Source organism: Diabrotica virgifera, chromosome 8 (assembly GCF_917563875.1).
Source record: "Diabrotica virgifera virgifera chromosome 8, PGI_DIABVI_V3a".
In the NCBI taxonomy this organism is placed as follows: Eukaryota; Metazoa; Arthropoda; class Insecta; order Coleoptera; family Chrysomelidae; genus Diabrotica; species Diabrotica virgifera.
Genome location: NC_065450.1, coordinates 217,604,517 through 217,623,456, shown reverse-complemented (window position 1 = coordinate 217,623,456; position 18,940 = coordinate 217,604,517). Strand labels below are relative to the sequence as shown.

Sequence of the window (18,940 nt, the reverse complement as noted above, 5' to 3'; positions counted from 1 at the left end):
AAATAGTTACTATTTGAGTTATCTGCGAAAGACCGTCTAAAAGCGTGGTTATTTTGTTGAAAAAATGAACATATTCACTGCCAAATAACTCGAGAAGTATTGACTTAGTGAAAAAACTCTATAGAACAAAAGTTACTTAAAATTATCCAGTTTATCCATTTCCTGATTTTCTTTGGACGAATATTTTTTCACCCCCAACAGGGGGTGAAAACCACCCCCCAGGGCAAAAGCCCATATCGGCACAATATCACTTTTTTTCTTTGACTTGTTAGCTATGTGTTTGCTAATTTTCATGTCAATCCAAGCGGTTCTTTAAAATTTAGAGGTTTTGCAATATTTTACCGTTAGCTCGACCGCACATCAAAGAAACATGAAACGTAAATTACGTTTCATGGAAATAAACCACTGCTAAACAAATATATATCCGGCCATTCATGAGAGTCTCCGAAAATAAAAATGTGTCATGAGCATGAATCACACTCGTTTCATTAGTAGGCGGACTTTGAGATTTTTTTAGCAGTGTTTTCTTTTCATGAAACATGTTTTTCGTTTCATGCTTCATGTTTTTCGTTTCATGTTTCTTTGGTGTGCGGCTTGGCTTAAAGAACGGACTACTTCATTTGTCTGATGGCTGCCGTTACTTCTTCTGGTAGGATTTCGGGACCTGAATTCTCTTCAATGGTGGGTTCTTGTCCTGTTCTAAGGTCGTGGAAAAGTTTCCCTAAGTATTCTTCCCATACTTATATTATTTTTATAATTCGGCTTAACTAGACAGCTTGGTTTCATTTCGATTCAGAGGTGATGATGTAGCCCCTCTGATGAGGTCTGGGGAGACTGAAACATACGTAAGGGGACCATTGATCATCCCGGAACCAAAATGGAACATAAGCTGCCCTTCAAATAAAAATATCTTTCTCAATTTATAAATTAATGTATTTTTAACTGATAATATACTAATATTGTTCTTTGACTTTTTTAGCATACTGGATTGATCCATGCAAAGAAACCCAGAGACGGATCCGCCCATCCTGTGCAAGACGACGAAAGCGACACGAAGTACTACCACACCGTGACAGCTGCAGCGTCCCACAATCGTAGTCCTATGACCAAAGTTATGGACATCTTCAGAAAACCGCACGTATCCTCACATACTCCCCCACCCGAAGAAGAAAAGGAGAGAGAGCGGGAAAAAGAGAAGGAGAAGAAGGAAAAGAAAAAGGAAAAAGTTAGTTTTTCTATGATTGTTTTTATGTTTATCGAAAGCTGTATGTGTAGATTTATTATACAGGGGGTCCCAAAAGTAGTGGAACGGTCGAATATTTCGCGAACTAAACATCGGATCGAAATACTGAAAAATACGTGTTCAATCATTTTCAAAAATCTATCCAGTGACACCAAACTCCAACCCCCACTACACCCCCTGGAGGTGGGGTGGGGGGTAACTTTAAAATCTCAAATGGAAACCCCCAGTTTTTCTTGCAGATTTTAATTTGTTACATAAAAGTTAGCAACTTTTATTCAAGACATTTTTGCGAACTGTGGATAGATGGCGCTATAATTGGGAAAAACCATTTATCCTGATACCATAGGTAAATTATAGAAACGGTCTAATATCTACGAAATACACTTCTAAATGAGAAACTAAAAAACAGATTTTTAATCTTTTTCGAAAACCTATAGAATAACACCGAACATGACCCTCCAACCCACCCCCTGAATGTGGGGTGGGGGTAACTTTAAAATCTTAAATTCATTTGCGAATTCCTTCAAATTTTGCGAAAAATCGATGTTATGTAATTCCTCAAGTTATTTGTTTCTAACAATCTTATCGACATCGGATCAACTGTTACCCAAAAAATTCTTGTTCTACGGGTCAAAATACATAAAAAAACTTGGGTAAGTCCATCTAAATAAAGGAGCCCAGCCCGTAACACCCCCTCCTGGACACAGCACTAATTTGTTTATAAGCCAAAAAATTGTTTATAACTTTAAAACATTGCTGAGGCTGCTTAAACAATCCGATTTCAATTCTGTAAAGTGCATTAGATAGGTGGAGTGCTTCTTTATATGTAAGGTGACCAACTGTACTCATTTACTGAGTTTTGTACTCTTTTTTCGCAAACCGTACTCTTTTCAAATCCTGTACTCTGAAAGTACTCATTTGTATAATTTTATACTCATTGTGAACGGATAGAATGGATAGTGAACTTTAGAGCATTAAATTGTTTCAAATGGACCCTTCTAAACAGTAAAATTGAATGGAAAGAATTTTCTTCAGCAGTGGAATTTGTAATGAAGGAAGTAAAAGATATTGTTATTAATGACCATTTTCTCTTTGAAGAAATTCGAAGAGCAAATTTATATTTAAATGAAGAAAAATTGAAGAAATGGAACAATGAGAAAATAGAACTTGAAAAAAGATGGGCAGAAATCTTTCGGCATTTTAGAGTAGAACATATCCCACATGAAAATTTAAAAGTGTTACTAGAAATTTGCTTATGTTGTCCAGACCCGAATTAATGCTGCTGTTGAAAGGGTATTTTCACTAGGGAATGATTATTGGAGCAGTGAGAAGTCGCAACTTTCTTTAAAAACATTATCAGCCGTCTTAACAGTCAAATTTAATATGCAAAATAAAAGTTGTTCGGATGTGGCTACATTATTATAGGAACATCCTCATTTAGCAAAAAAATGCACTCCAAAGAAAAATATGTTTTTAAAAGAAAATAAAGTTTTTATCCTTTTTTCTTCTTTTTTTTTTGTTTCGCATATGAAATACAGTAGACTCCCTCTATAACTAGAAATGAAATGGCGGCCTAATTACCTCGTTATAAGAGGATCTCGTTATATCAGACAACAGTAATATTGATATGTTTTGATATCTCTTAGTAGTTTATTAGGAGTCGGTGGTGAACAATGAGACCTCGCCATCGTAAATGGTAAATTTCCTACAATAATCAATATCGCTCGATACACAGAAAGAAGTTTATTGCAGGCGGCGAAGCATATTACAGCACTTGTCTCGATAATAACACATAATGTTAGGAATTTCTATATACAGCCAGTTGGGGTGTTTATTTATAGCCATTACTGCCCTAAAAACAGGTAAAAAACATATTATTCAAAACTCTTCTTCATTTTTCCTCGTTATAACCAAATATTCCTCGTTATAGATTGTTATAGTTCAATAGGAATTTCATGGGACACCTAATGTACCTCGTTCGTTATAAGCGAAATCTCGCAATACCCGTGTTCGTTATAGATAGAGTCCACTGTACTTGCAAAGTGTACTCTTTTTGAATAAAAAATAGTTGGTCACCTTTTATATGTAAAAAAATTGACAAATCTTTGTATGTTCTTGTTTTTGTTGTGCAAGATTTTAAAAAATTTTAATTTTTTAAAAAAAGTTTAGATTGCAAAATTATTATGCAAAATCTGGTAAGTCAATTTTAATGAAATTTGGTGGACGGTTTTAGCACATTACAAAAATTTTCTAAGCGAATTAGGAAGGTTCCTAAGTGATGGAAAAACACTGAACAAGGACAGGCTTGTTTTGCCCCGTTATTTTATATGTATTGCTATTTTGCACCAAGGTTGATAAATTCAGACATTTTTAACCAATCGTATCTGATAGAAAATTTAATTATCTTTGTTTTATTCCTATGTTCCAAAATTAATCGTTTTAAAGTTATAAGCAAAGAAAGTAGAAAAAAAAATTAAAAAATATAATTGTGTGTTCAATCTGAATTTTCTTTGTTTTATTATTAAAATATGTTTTAAAAAAACATAAATTGTTGAGTTTCATCTTTCAGGCTGGCTTGTTTGTACAGAAATTTGCTGAAGTTGAAAACACATTTTCTGTTGATGTAGGTCTGATGCTTTTTAGTGCAGGTCATTTTTTTAAACGTCCGGTCAGCAGATTTGCATTATAATAATAATGTATTAAATTTCCTATGTACTAATTCTTCATAACCATAATTTGAATTCAAAATAAATATTTATGTTATAATTCTGGATGCTTCCAAATGAATCAGATCGTCGCATAAACAAAAAAATATTTATGCTGACTGATATGATACATTCTGATTTAACGCCAAAATTGAAATATTTAAAATATAATTGAAAAATAAATATTTTAAGTGGAATGATTTAAATGATTATTAAGCAGACATAGACAATTATTGTATCAGAATCATTTATTCATTGTGAGTTAGTCCACTCATAATTTAAAATAAAAATTTTAAAAAATCCCGGGAAATCTGTAAGGGTTCCCGGGAATCGGGATTTCCATTTTTTACTGATTTCCCGGAAAATTTGTCCCGGGAATGCAGCTCTAGTATAGCTCCTTTGTTTTTATAAACAGGTACTAATATACTGCTTCTCCATTCGTCTGGCATTTGTCCAACTTCCATAATTCTATTAAATAAACCTGTTAACCATATTGTTCCTCTCCATACTTCCCCAGGAATATCATCTGGTCCGACTGCTTTTCCTTTCTTTATTTTTTGAAGCGCTTGAGCCACATCCTCGTTTGTTATTTTTGGTGACCACTGCTGTTAGTGTTTCCGTTATTTTATTTTCATTACAATATATTGTGGCTTAATCTCACATACATACAATGTTTAACTTCTTCTTTAAGTACCGTGCCCAAATTTTAGGCGCGGGTAGCTTCCATGATAATTTGCCTGTATCGTTCCCGATCTTGCGCGGCATTTAATAATTGATCTGCTGATAAGCCAGTTCATTGACGACGGTTTCGGAGCCATGAATATTTTTTCCTACCAGTTCTTTTTTTTTTCGTCGATCTTTCCATTGAGTATTAACTGCAGTATCCTGTATCTGTTACCTCTCATTATGTGCCCCAGATATTCAAGTTTTCTCTTTTTTATTAACTTCATTAAGTCACTTTCGCATTGACCTGCTCTGTTTAAGACTTCTCTGTTTGAAATGCGTTGAACCCATGATATTCTGAGCACTCTACGATATGACCACATCTCGAAGGCTTCTAATTTGTTCATCATATTAACCTTCATGATCCAGGTTTCACACCCATATTATAAATACAGGATACACATAATATTTTAGGAACTTGATTCTTAGTTGTTGTAGATTCAGCTGAGAATTGCTCAGAATAGATCTAAGTTTAATAAATGCTTCTCTTGCAAAGTAAGTTATCAATCGAAGTAGCACATAAAACGACAATAAATATCGTTCCCATACCACCAGATTGACAACAGGTGGAATACTTTCTTTGGTTACACCTCCCGAGATTTTCAAAATTTATAAATCATACAGGATGCCGAGGAAATTAAGATGAGAGAATTTTAAATAATTCACAACCCATCTGCTCAGCGTGGTAAAAGTTCCAACAACGAAAGATTCCTTAGTACTCAACAAAAGAGTAAATGAATTAAAATGTATAAACATTTTCAATTTCTTTGCAACACGAAAATGCAGCAGCTGCATAATACTCTGTTTAAATAGGAGAGTACAGGAAGAGTCTATACCGGTTTCGGAGGTTTTTTCCTCCTCATCAGTAGTCCCATATCCTCTTCTCTCCGATTTCCGCAGGTATCACACTTTGGGCCTTTCCGTATTGCAAAGAACGAAATGTCACGGATGTACTAGAGCCATCTACCGAAAAACAAAGTAAGTTATCAATCGAAGTAGCACAGAAAACGACAATAAATATCGTTCCCATACCACCAGATTGACAACAGGTGGAATACTTTCTTTGGTTACAACCTCCCGAGATTTTCAAAAATTATAAATCATACAGGATGCCGAGGAAATTATCTTTCAAAAGAAATTGAAAATGTTTATACATTTTAATTCATTTACTTACTCTTTTGTTGAGTACTAAGGAATCTTTCTTGTTGGAACTTTTACCACGCTGAGCAGATGGGTTGTGAATTATTTAAAATTCTCTCATCTTAATTTCCTCGGCATCCTGTATGATTTATAATTTTTGAAAATCTCGGGAGGTTGTAACCAAAGAAAGTATTCCACCTGTTGTCAATCTGGTGGTACGGGAACGATATTTGTTGTCGTTTTATGTGCTACTCCGATTGATAACTTACTTTGTTTTTTGGTACATGGCTCTAGTACATCCGTGACATTTCGTTCTTTGCAATTCGGAAAGGCCCAAAGTATTATGCGTGGAGAAATCGGAGAGAAGAGGATATGGGACTACTGCTGAGGAGGAAAAACCTCCGAAACCGGTATAGACTCTTCCTGTACTCTCCGATTTAACCAGAGCATTATGCAGCTGCTGCATTTTCGTGTTGCAAAGAAATTGAATATGTTTATACATTTTTGCTTCTCTTGCAATTTCTATACGAGTTTTGATTTCTTTATCCGGATTTATTGTCTAATTTATCCAACATCCTAGGTATTTAAAATGGTTAACTTTGGTTATCGGTTCATTACTGACAATTAGTTGCCTAGGGCCGTCGGTCGTCTTGTTTACTAACTACAAGTAACTTTGTCTTTGTTGTATTGTATTTATACTATAGGTCCGTTATTGTATAATAAGTCCGTTATTGGAGCATTCTCTAGTGACTCGATCTATAAGGAATTGAAGATCTTCGATACTTTCAGCCATGATCGCGGTGTCATCTGCATTTCTGATGTTGTTAATAGTTTCTCCCCCTATTCGAACTCCACATTGCCCTTCCAAGGCTTCGTGAAAAATTATTTCTAAGTAAACGTTAAACAAAGTTAGGGACAACACACAACCCTGTCTGACACCTCTTTGAATGCAAATTTTGTCTTGTTTCTTTGCCGTCTACCAGAATAGAAGCTTCTTGATTCCAATATAGATGTTGTAAAAGTCTCAGATTTTTATCATCTATTCCAGTCATTTCTAGATATTCAAACAGTGTATCATGTTAAACCCCATCAAACGTCTTCTCAAAATCTATAAAGGCGGTGGAAATTGGTTTCTGTACTTCCCATGATCATTGAAGTAATGTTGGCATTGAGAACAAAGCTTCCCTTGTTCCCAATCCTTCTCTGAAACCGAATTGTTTGTTTCCCATTATCTCTTCACATTTCTGCTTGATTCTATTAAGAATTATCTTAAGAAGTAGCTTGAGAGAGTCGTCATGAGACTATCTAAAGTCTTTACATGATCATGTATTAGGTTTTTTTGGGAGTGGAATAAATTTAGACTCTAACCGTATCTGTGGCATCATTCCAGTTTCGTATATGTGGTTATAAATGTTTGTTAGTTCTGACGACTAGATTGTAGTCATCTAGAAGTTTGAGCCAGTCTGATGGTAGTGGTGATAGTATATATTAGGTAGACTCATTGCCTTCACAAAGAGTCAGTTATTACATAAGAAAAGAGGTATACACTTTCTCAGAAAAGAGATATACATCTTTCAGTGCGTCACAGTTTTTCGATTTCTTTCTAACGCATTAAGTTGGAAGTAACAGAAAAAAAGGTACGTCCGTGATCACAGTCATTTACAACATTTATTCTAGTTGTTGATAGATGGCGCTATAATAATCTGTACAATTTATAAGACTATACAAATCAAAGAAAATACCATTTTATAAATGCAATAAACACAATTGATTTGTTTTTATAGCAAATTGCAAATAAAAGGGTTATACTGCAATACCCTTTTCATATTTGGCTGATTTCGATTCTGACAACTGTCACATTTAACTTAAATGATGCTTAAGTGTCATATTAGAATAAATGTGTATTATCACGGACTTACCTTTTTGACAAGTGACTTACGTCACTTGTGACGTACTGAAAAATGCATCTGAGAAGGGCCATATATTATAAAATATGCCCATAAAATTTAAAATATGTTTTATCTTATTGGTAATTTGTTTACATAGGAGAAACTAACTAATTTTTTTCTTTTAGTATTTTAATCATTCTCGACACAAAGCGCCCAGAGATGGTTCTGCACATCCAGTTCGAGATGGCGGTTCCGACACACAGTACTACCATACAGTCACTGCTGCGTCTTCCAGCCGTAGTCCGATGACTAAAGTTATGGACATCTTCAGAAACAGATCACACGTCAACGTACCGCCAGATGACAGAAAGAAGGTAAAGTTTTTATCATGTTATAGAAATATTAATAAGAGGAAAACAAGTTTTAGAGCGTAACAATTTCAAAAAAGGGCATTTGGAGGAACAAATCGTGGAAACATTTCTTTTAGTAGATCTTGAAAGAAATAAATCTCATACTGTCTAAAAATGTGTCACTGGAACTATTGTCGTTTAGAGAATAATAACTAAAGCTGCACGAGAAGTATTTTTGACACAGTAAAAAACAAAGAGAAGATATGATCCTCCTTGGCTCTCTGACGAGATAAAAGGAATGATGAAAGAAAAAAATACTCTACGATAGCACTAAATCAGCTCAACACAGAGAAAAATATCAAACAAAAAATATAGAGTTACGAAGAAGGATTAAAATGAAAAAAATCTTACTTGGGAACAAAAATGCATTCAAATAGAAAACCTAATAGCATGTGCTCAATCCACAGAAGCACGGAGAACTGTCAGAAGCTTAAAAACGAATGCAACGAACAAAATAATCAGATTTAATCCCTATACCAGAATGGTGTAACCACTACGAAAAATTGCTTACCGAAAATAGACCAGAATACACAAGTACGAACCCCCAATCAAATAACAAAGAAATAAATAAAAGCATAAATATATCAGAAAAGGAAACAAGGACAGCGTTATTCAGAATGAAAAATGGCCGATCTCCTGGTCCAGGAAACATCCTTGTCGAACTTCTGAAGGCAGGAGGCCTCTGTCTTATAAACAGTATTACACAGATTATGAATTGCTGCTGCAACCAAATACATATTCCATCCGAGTGGAAGAAGGCTCATTTAGTTTCTACACTAACCATTAAAATTAACGCACCACCTTAAAAATGGGATATTTTTGATGTCTCGTATTTCCTAAACCTGTTGTCCGATTTTAGTGATTTTTTTAGTGTATTATAGCTTTATTCTTCAAGAATATCGATCAAATAATATTATTGCTAAACAGGTAAGTGTCATTATATACCGGGTGTAACAATGATAGTGTGTTTTTTCCTCAATGTTTGGAACACCCTGTGGAATATTCTAGCGTATATAAAATATTGAAATTAAAACTCAAATGTAGCCGTAGGCTTTTTTAACATTTTGGTTTTTGATTCATTCGCTTATGTGGGATAATAAAAAAGTTAGGTACTTTAAGAACTAGCGATGTTATTCATCAATACAGGGTGTTTCTAAATAAGTGCGACAAACTTTAAGGGGTAATTCTGCATGAAAAAATAATGACCATTTGCTTTATAAACCTATGTCCACAAATGCTTCGTTTCCGAGATACGGGATGTTGAATTTTTTCTTACAAACTGACGATTTATTTATTGCTCTAAAACCGGTTGAGATATGCAAATGAAATTTGGTAGGTTTTAAGAGGTAGTTATTGCGCATTTTTTGACATACAATTAAGAATTTTATATTCACCATTGGCGTGCATACGGGATGTATTTAAAATGTTTATACCCGTATGCACGCCAATGGTAATTATAAAATTCTTAAATGTTTGTCAAAAAATGCACAATAACTACCTCTTAAAACCTACCAAATTTCATTTGCATATCTCAACCAGTTTTAGAGCAATAAATAAATCGTCAGTTTGTAAGAAAAAATTTAACATCCCGTATCACGAAAACAAAGCATTTGCGGACATATGTTTATAAAGCAAACGGTCAATTTTTTTTCATGCAGAATTACCCCTTAAAGTTTGTCGCACTTATTTAGAAACACCCTGTATTGATGAATAAATAATATTGCTAGTTGTTAAAGTACCTAACTTTTTTATTATCCAACATAAGCGAATGAATTAAAAAGCAAAATGTTAAAACAGCCTAAGGTTACATTTGAGTTTTAATTTCAATATTTTATATACACTAGAATATTCCACAGGGTGTTCCGAACTTTGAGGAAAAAACACACTATCATTTTTACACCCGGTATACAATGACACTTACCTGTTTAGCAATAATATTATTAGATCGATATTCTTGAAGAATAAAGCTATAATACACTAAAAAAATCACTAAAATCGGAAAACAGGTTTAGGAAATACGAGACATCAAAAATGTCCCATTTTTAAGGTGGTGCGTTAATTTTGATGCTTAGTCTATTTTTAAATAGGGTAATAGGAAAGACCCATCAAAAATGTTATCGAGGCTTACGTACTATGTAACACAAACAGTACTATGTGCTGCCGGTTTAGCAAAATATTAAACAATAAAATTAGACAGAACATAGGTCATGAAATAGGAGAAGATCAGAGTGGATTCACACCAGACAGATGTTGTACAGATAACCATTTTGTTTTGCAACAAATGGCGGAAAAGTTTGTATCCGTAGGAAAAGAATTACACTTAGCTTTTGTTGACTTAGAAAAGGCATATGACACGGTTCCTAGAACAAAGCTGTGGGAAGCCTTGAAAGACCTGAATATTGACAACCACCTTTTGCAGATTATCATAGAAATGTACAGGAATAATACAGTATAAGTTAGGAAGGGAGAGATATTGTCGCACTCCATCAATGTCACAAAAGGCCTTAGACTGGGTTGTAGTATGTCTCCTCTTTTGTTTAATCTGTATGTTGAGGCAGCCCTTAGAAGCTGGAAGAAGAGATGTGGCGGAATGGGTATTCCAGTTAACAACATCATGATGCTACAACCAGTTAACAACATCAAGATGACAACATCCTTTTCTCTCTTAGTTTTGCAGATGAGCAGGTCGTGATAGCTCAGGATGCTTTCGATCTAGAATTTTTGGTGAAAACGTTGTATCATGAGTATGAAAAGTGGGGACTGCAAGTGAGTCTAACAAAGACAGAGTAATTGATAGGAAACTGTGAGGCTCGGTTTCAAGTCCTTGTCAATGATGGGGTTAACATTAATCAGGTGGAAGCATTTAAATACGTGTGATCATTGTTTGACAAGACCGGATTGGAGGGAGCAGAGATAAAGCAAAGAATCCGGACAGGCCCAATTATGGGAAGCTTGAATTCATTTTGGTGGGATGTGAATATTTCTAAAAAAAAAGGGGTGGGCAGAGTAATAGTGGAGTCGGTATTTTGTTATGGATCGGAAGTATGGACTCTCAACGCTGTCCTCAGTAAACTGTCAAAGTACTTTTCCATCTCTGTTTGACACACTTTTTTTCTATTCCTAATCTTAGAGACTCCTTCGTTCTCACCTTTTAACATCCACAATTTGATATTCTGTAGCCCTTTCCGATATTTTGGTTTCGTTTAACGTCTTTCGTAATGGTAGGGGAGCCCAAGCGGGGATTTTTGCAGTTACTCGAGCGCGTCAGATTATCATATGGGGAGAAACCTGGTACCCTGCAAATGTACCTCTACCATATATTGGCTCTTAACACAGGGAAGTTCGTTAAGGGGGGCCCGAAAAAAAAATCTATCCTTAAAAAACTCGAAATTGTCAGATTAAGATAAGGTAAGTTAAGTACATGCAAGAGAGTGTATATTTCAAAAATCTGACGATTTGGGCCGGGCGTAAGGAAATGGGTGAGTCCCAAAGTTTCACAAGAAAAAAGCGAATATTGCTTATACTGAAATGATGGCATCTCGTGAGGTAAAATATTCCGGAAGTAAAATGAGCCTCCGTTCGGATCTCCGGGTGAGGACTATCTCAGGGGGAACACCATTACATGTTAGACAAATCAGGATAGGGTCTTGGAATCTTGGTAGTCTTACAGGTAAGAGTCTGGAGTTAGTGGATGCTCTTAAACGAAGAAGAGTTCAAATTGCTTGTATTCAAGAAACTAGGTGGAAAGGACAAAGGGCGAAAGAACTAGGTGAAGGATACAAATTGTGGTATGTAGGGAGTAGTAACACTAGAAATGGAGTTGGTATAATTGCTGATAGTGAAATGAAAGATAACGTAGTAGAAGTTGTAAGAACTAGTGATAGAATGATGTCAGTGAAATTTGTAATTGATAAAGAGGTACTGAATGTTGTGTGTGTGTGTGTGTGTGTGTATGCTACTCAAACAGGGCTGGGTGAGAATGAAAGAAGAGCTTTCTATGACTAATTAGGAGACGTACTGAGTGATATTCCAGCAGAGGAGAAAGTTATAATAGGAGGTGATTTCAGTGCACATGTGGGCCAAGCCAAGACAGGATATGAAACAATACATGGGGGATTAGGCTTTGGAACTAGAAATGAAGCTGGAGATGACATGCTTGAATTAGCAACATCATTGGATATGGCGATTGTTAACACATTCTTTAAAAAGAGAGAAACTCAACTTATTACCTACAAAAGTGGACAACATCAATTCCAAATAGTATTCATGATAAGGAAAGAAGACATACGTGAATGCAAGGACTGCAAGGTAATAGTTAGTGAGATAGTCAGCCAACAACATAAGCTGTTTGTTCTGGACATCGAAGTAAAAAAGCGAAACTAAACAAAAATATCGGAGAGGACCACAAAAAATCAAATGGTGGATGCTAAAAGATGAGAAAGAACGTCTATTCAGGGAAAGAATAGTATACAAAATATGTCTGAACATGAAAGGAAGCCCTAACACAATATGGAGAAAAATGGCCAACATTATTAGAGAGACTGATATTGAAATACTTGAGAAAACGCCAGGAAAAAAGTTTGAGGATAAAGAGACTTGGTGGTGGTCAAACCAAGTACAAGGAAAAATAAAAGAGAATTATATAAAAAGTGGCAAGAAACCAGATCCGACACAGATCTTCAAAACTATATGGTGGCGAAAAAGGAAGCAAAAGTAGCAGTAGCAAAGGCCAAAGCAGAAGCGTATTCAAGCCTAAACGATCAACTTGATACCAGGGAAGGCGAAACGAAGATATATAAAATAGCCAAACAGAGAGCAAAGAAAGCAAAAGATTTTAATCAGATTAGATGTATCCGAGATGAAAATAATAAAATACTAGTTCACGAAAAGGATGTCAAAAAGAGATGGAGAAAGTACTTTGACAGCTTATTAAATGAAGAATTTGACAGACAGCCTGTAGAGTCAACGGAGACAGTAGCAGCAATGGTCACCAAAATAACAAACGAGGAAGTGGCTCAAGCGCTTCAAAAAAGAAAGAAAGGAAAAGCGTTAGGACCAGATGATATTCCTGGGGAAGTATGGAGAGTATTGGGAGAGACAGGAACAAGGTGGCTAGCAGGTTTATTTAATAGAATTATGGATGTTGGACAAATGCCAGACGAATGGAGAAGCAGTATACTAGTACTTGTCTACAAAAACAAGGGAGATATACAACAATCTACAGGGCTATAAAACTGCTTAGTCACACCATGAAAATATGGGAAAGAGTAATTGATAGACGGATACGTGAAGAGACCGGAATATCCGAGAATCAGTTTGGCTTTATGCAGGGCAGATCAACAACAGATGCAATTTTCATTATAAGGCAGTTGATGGAAAAATACAGGAGTAAAGAAACAAACGCTCATATGGTATTCATTGATCTTGAGAAAGCATATGATAGAGTTCCTCGAGAGATTCTGTGGTGGGCAACCCAATAAGAAAGGAGTTCCTGGTGAATATGTTAAGATTGTGAGGGATATGTATGAGGGAGTAACGACTAATGTTAGGACAGGTGTGGGAGAGACTGATAAATTTCATGTGAAAGTAGGATTGCACCAGGGCTTGGTGCTTAGTCCGTATTTATTCTCATTAGTTTTGGACCAGATACAGAAACGAAACTACAGGGTAACATTCCATGGTGCTAAATGTATGTTGATGATGTCGTGTTAGTAGGAAATAGTGAAAGAGACTTAAAACAAAAACTGGAACAGTGGAGACAAGCTCTGAGGAAAAAGGTTTAAAATTTAGTAGGACAAAGACAGAGTATTTTCAATGTTCATTTAAAGATGGAGTTGCTACAAATAACATGGTATCTTTGGATGTTGAACTGATTGTAAAAAGCAATAGTTTTAAGTACCTGGGATCGGTATTACAGAATAATGGAGAAATAGATGGAGATGCATGCAGTAGAATTAGGGCTGGATGGATGAAGTGGAAGGAAGCGAGTGGTGTGCTGTGTGGCAGGAAAATTCCAATGAAGTTGAAGGGAAAATTCTATAAAACAGCCATAAGACTGGCTATGATGTACGGAGCTGAATGTTGGGCAGTGAAAAAGAAACAGGAACAACGAATGCATGTGGCGGAAATGAGAATGCTTAGATGGATGAGTGGAGTGACAAAAAAGGATAAAATTAAAAATGAGTTTATTAGGGGAAGTCTAGGTGTGGCACTAATTGATGCCAAAATGAGAAAGCATAGGTTGAGATGGTTTGGTCATGTTCAACGTCGAGACGCTAATCACCCAATACGAAGAATTGCTGAAGTGCAGATTCCTGGAAGTAGTGGGAGAGGAAGACCAAAGAAGACGTGGGGAGAGACGATTAGGCAGGACATGTTGGTAAATAAAGGGGATTAATATTGATATGACTCAAGATAGAATTGTATGGAGAAATGCAATTAGGGAAGACGACCCCGCATAGGGATAAGGCAAAGAGAATAATGATGAATTTTCACCCCCGAGAAGGGGTGGCATCCACCCCCAGGGTAAAAGCGCAAGTTGGCACCATGTCACCTTCGTTCCTTGAGATATCCTCTACCCACTCACCAATTTTCATGCAAATGTATGGAGGTTCAACGAAATCGGAGGTAATAGCTCATATACACCTCGAGTGACTGCATTAATAGATGGCGTTTTAATTGGAAAAACGATTGTTGGAAATGGAAAATTAAATTAAAAAATGGCAAGCGCCCACTAAAATGGAAAACTTTACTTAACTTTTTTTGGTTTTAGGACCTACTCTTCACAACCCAATAGGTCCCCATAACGCTCGAGTGACTGCACATTTAGCATACTTTGCTCCCCTACTATAAGTGCTCGTTTATGTTTAAAATTATAATAATAAATATTCGTAACGTTTTTATTAAAACAAAAAGTTTATGAATTGATGACCTTTACATTTATGTAATAAGTAAAAAAAATTAAGTACATCAATTAATCAATAAAAAACTTAAATATACATTTTATTACTACAGGTCAGTGGCGGCTCGTGACAATTTCAGTTGGTGGGGCCAGGGGCGCATATATATATTTGACGAAATTATAATAAGAAAAATGAAGAATGGAAAACATGATTCAAAAAAATATACACAGGTACTGTACTGAACTGAACCAATAGCACGTACGCACACATACTCGTACAACCCCAGCCTCGAGGGACATGTGTGTTCCAATGGAACAGAGGGACCCACATGTCCGAAGATCAAACCGGTCATACTCCGTAATGGAGTAGTACCTATCTGACCCCCAAGCTATACCACCACCCCTTCCCATCGGAAAACATAACAAATGGGGAGTCTTTGTACTGAAAGTTACTTTGGATGCCCTGGCTAATGGGATATCCTCTTATTACTTTATGTGGTTAAGCCACCTGATATTATGGATAGCTAGAAGAGCTTTTCTCTCTATTAATAACTTAGTTTATTTATTACTTAACTTTGGACTTGTGTCCTAAAAAATGTGTATTCAGGGCAGCAAGGCACCGACCTAAGTTAGTATCCCGCTGTCCAGACTGTGTGTGCTCAGTCACTCAGCGGCCGAATTGACAAAATAAATTTTGTTCTCCTCGACGGCTGAGCGCCCGAAAGGTGTACACATCAAGCCCACGTCTGACGGTACTTCGATGCTCAACTGCCGCGTTATTACTTATAATAAATTACCCAATAGCAGCTTTACTTGTACAAAAGTTGAGTACGTCTGGTTTTCTGGCTAGCAAACATGTCGATAACTCTATTATTAAAGTTAGGAATTTCACTAAGTACTTCCTTATGAATTGAACAGACAGCAAGTGAATTCAGTCTGTCTTGGCCCATAGTATACCGACGAAAAGTTTTAATTCTTTTTAAAGTGCTGAAGCTTCTTTCTGCTTCCGCTGTTGTAACTGGAGTGGTTAATGAGATTTGTAACAGTTTGTACACTTCAGAAAATGATTCTTCAAAGAAATACTGGACAAAAAAACTAAACAGTTCACTGACTGAACACATATTTTTGAATGTGTCGTTGCGATATATCACTAAAAGTTCATTTTTTTTTAAATTTATCTTTACAAATTAAGGGATTGCAACTGGACGCAAAAGTACTCACTAAAGTCTCTGGGAACTGTTCTCTGAATATATTAAAAATTTTTGGGTCGATAATTTCAAAAGGGGCAAATATTTCAGATTGTTGAAATCGGTCTTTAAGTTGATTAACCACAATATCACATACTTCTTTGACATCGGCGGTGAGGTTTACTTCAGCTTTATGTCGCTTTGTTAATGGTTCAACTTGATCCATTCCTATATTCTGCCGTATTTTGGATACAGTTGTTTCAAAGTTGTGGAATGCATTAGCTATTGTAATTCTATTGGCATTTCGCATCTGAATTGTTTTATATAAAATATAAACATGTTTCATGAGCTCATAGAAGAAATCAAGAAAAAACAGAAATTGTGGATTGAGAAGCAAATTTTTGAAACCATAGGCTACTTTATTCATTTTAAATTAACGTTATCACAGTATCACACCCACACCGAAACAGCGTATTAAGTACACAGATCACAGATGGGCCAGACAAAACGGGCCCCTGAGAACAGCCATACGACTGGGCTAGGATCATTGACGACAGCGGAAAAACATGCAATGCAATACAGCCGTAGCTAGGTGAATGCATCGACTAGTCAAAGAAAAATATTAACCCGGTCTATATAGACATTTCAAATAACAAAAATTGCCGGAGAGCCAAATTTTGGTGGAGAGCTAGGGTATACCATAACAAATAAAGTTTAAAAAGTCCCCATCGATCCCATGTGTGCGTCAAAAGTTATTCGGGGTCAAAGGTCAAAATTTGAGATTGTTTGGATTTTTTTCGAAAACGGTAAGTTTTATCAAAAATAAACTTTAAACCAAAGTTGTAGATCTTAAAATTCTCTATTGTTTGGATTTTTTTCGAAAACGGTAAGTTTTATCAAAAAAAAACTTTAAACCAAAGTTGTAGATCTTAAAATTCTCTACAAAAATAGTCCTTGCTATTTTTTTCCTAAGAGTTGCCATTCCTGAGATATCGCGATTCAAAGAGTCACATTATACATGATATGCACACGTTTCCACACCACCTACAGTGAGGTAGTGTACTCGGCGCGATTTTTTTACCGTGGTTTCCCCTGTAGGCCTACTCGACTAACTGTTTTGACAATTTTAGGATAATTTAAGGAAACAATACCGGTCAAGTTCTAGATATTACCTTATTATTGATATTGATTATTGATATTGCTATTGACTATTAGGTTAACTATTGTTTTGATTTCTTTAGATATTTTAATCAGATTCATATTCTTAAAAGTCTACTTCAACAGTCAAGTCTTCTTCGATTTCATCTTCTTCCTCTTCCTCTTGCTGGATGTTCAAAAATTGTTCAAATGTGACTGAGTCATTGGTCTCTTCATTAAAATCACAGGAGTCTTCCTCTGTTGTACTAAACTGGACATTTGAGCAAGACTGACCTTGGCAGTTGGTACACACTAGAGAACACAGCAACCCGACTTTTTTACATCCACATTTGGCACTACAACCTTTTTTGCAATTGCAAAAAATAGTGTTAAGGAGTTTTTCTGGAGCAGGTGGGAGTAAGGTTTTTAATCGGTTCCAGAGTATTATCTATTAATTTCCAACCCCAGTCTTCTGGACTCAGTTCATTGCCTAGCCCTGTTTGAACTTGATAATATACTCGATACAAATGTTGAAAAGCAGATGCTGATGTTGGAGGAAGACATGATAGTTGTACTTGTTTCTTGTTTCGCGTATTTTTTACAAAAGTTAAGTATCGGTATATATCAAGACAAATAATTTTTTTGGAGCTCCATAAACCGCAAGAAGAAAGCGAACTCCTTCCGTAATTATTGTTTGCGGTGTAGAATCAAGTTCTGTAAAAACTTTACAGCAGTCAGTCAAATCTTTTTTTTTTCGAATAATTTAAGTACTGACGTTTTGCCCCTTCTGTACATTGCGGACGTAGTGTCGCAGCCGGTTATCGCATGTAAAAATAAAATGTACTTTTGGCATTTGGGATAAGCCGATAAACTATTCGAAGAATATATCTCTGTTCGCTGTTGAGCCCTTCCAGGTTTCAGAAAATAAATAACTTTATCTACTGGAGTCCTTGCACTAATCAGTACCAACAAATCAACATCTTCACCAACTACAATTGTTGTGTTTGTTGCCTTAAATTTTTCAATTGCTGTCTCAATTATAAGGACATCTGCGTCATTTTTAGCTTGTTTCACTTCAATATTCGCAGCTGTTAATTTGTCAGTTAACATGGAAATGAAACGAGATTTATTATTAATGTTGGCGAAAAATTGTTGTCGGTTCGCTGGAACTGTTATATTTTCATCAAAGGTAATCTCGGAACCCGATGATGTTTTTGTAGTTCGACGATCAACCACAACTGTTTTAGTTTCACTTAAAAGTTTATTGCAAATAAAGCAAAACTGAGACATTTTTAAAACTATAAAATTGTACAAATAACGGTAACGGTACTAAATGGTAGACGCTTGTAATAAGTACTTATATTCACTTGAACTGAACCTTTAGCACTAAAAGAAACAGATAATATTATGAACCAGACCTACGGACAATACTATAGCCATTGCCTATAATAGACAATCTGTTCTTTTTTAAAAAATGGTATAGCCAAATGTTTTTCAAGGCCACGTGGATAGAGGAAATTCAGTTTGGGACTGATTACCTTTTGAAGAAATATTTTCAGAATAGTATAATATACTATATAAAAGAGACACAAATAGGCATTTATA

At 35.7% G+C, this 18,940-nt stretch overlaps 1 protein-coding gene across 2 annotated transcripts in view; it reads left to right on the top strand.

Annotated features, from left to right (window-relative positions):
* The window catches only part of LOC114327576 (5'-AMP-activated protein kinase subunit gamma-2), a 537,287-nt gene that overhangs the window by 179,103 nt on the left and 339,244 nt on the right, over positions 1–18,940 (top strand). For both annotated transcript variants that reach the window (XM_050657995.1, XM_050657994.1), the window contains 2 exons: positions 980–1,225; positions 7,886–8,074. In XM_050657995.1, coding sequence (XP_050513952.1) covers positions 980–1,225; positions 7,886–8,074 — 435 coding nt within the window. The remainder of the gene's footprint in view (positions 1–979; positions 1,226–7,885; positions 8,075–18,940) is intronic.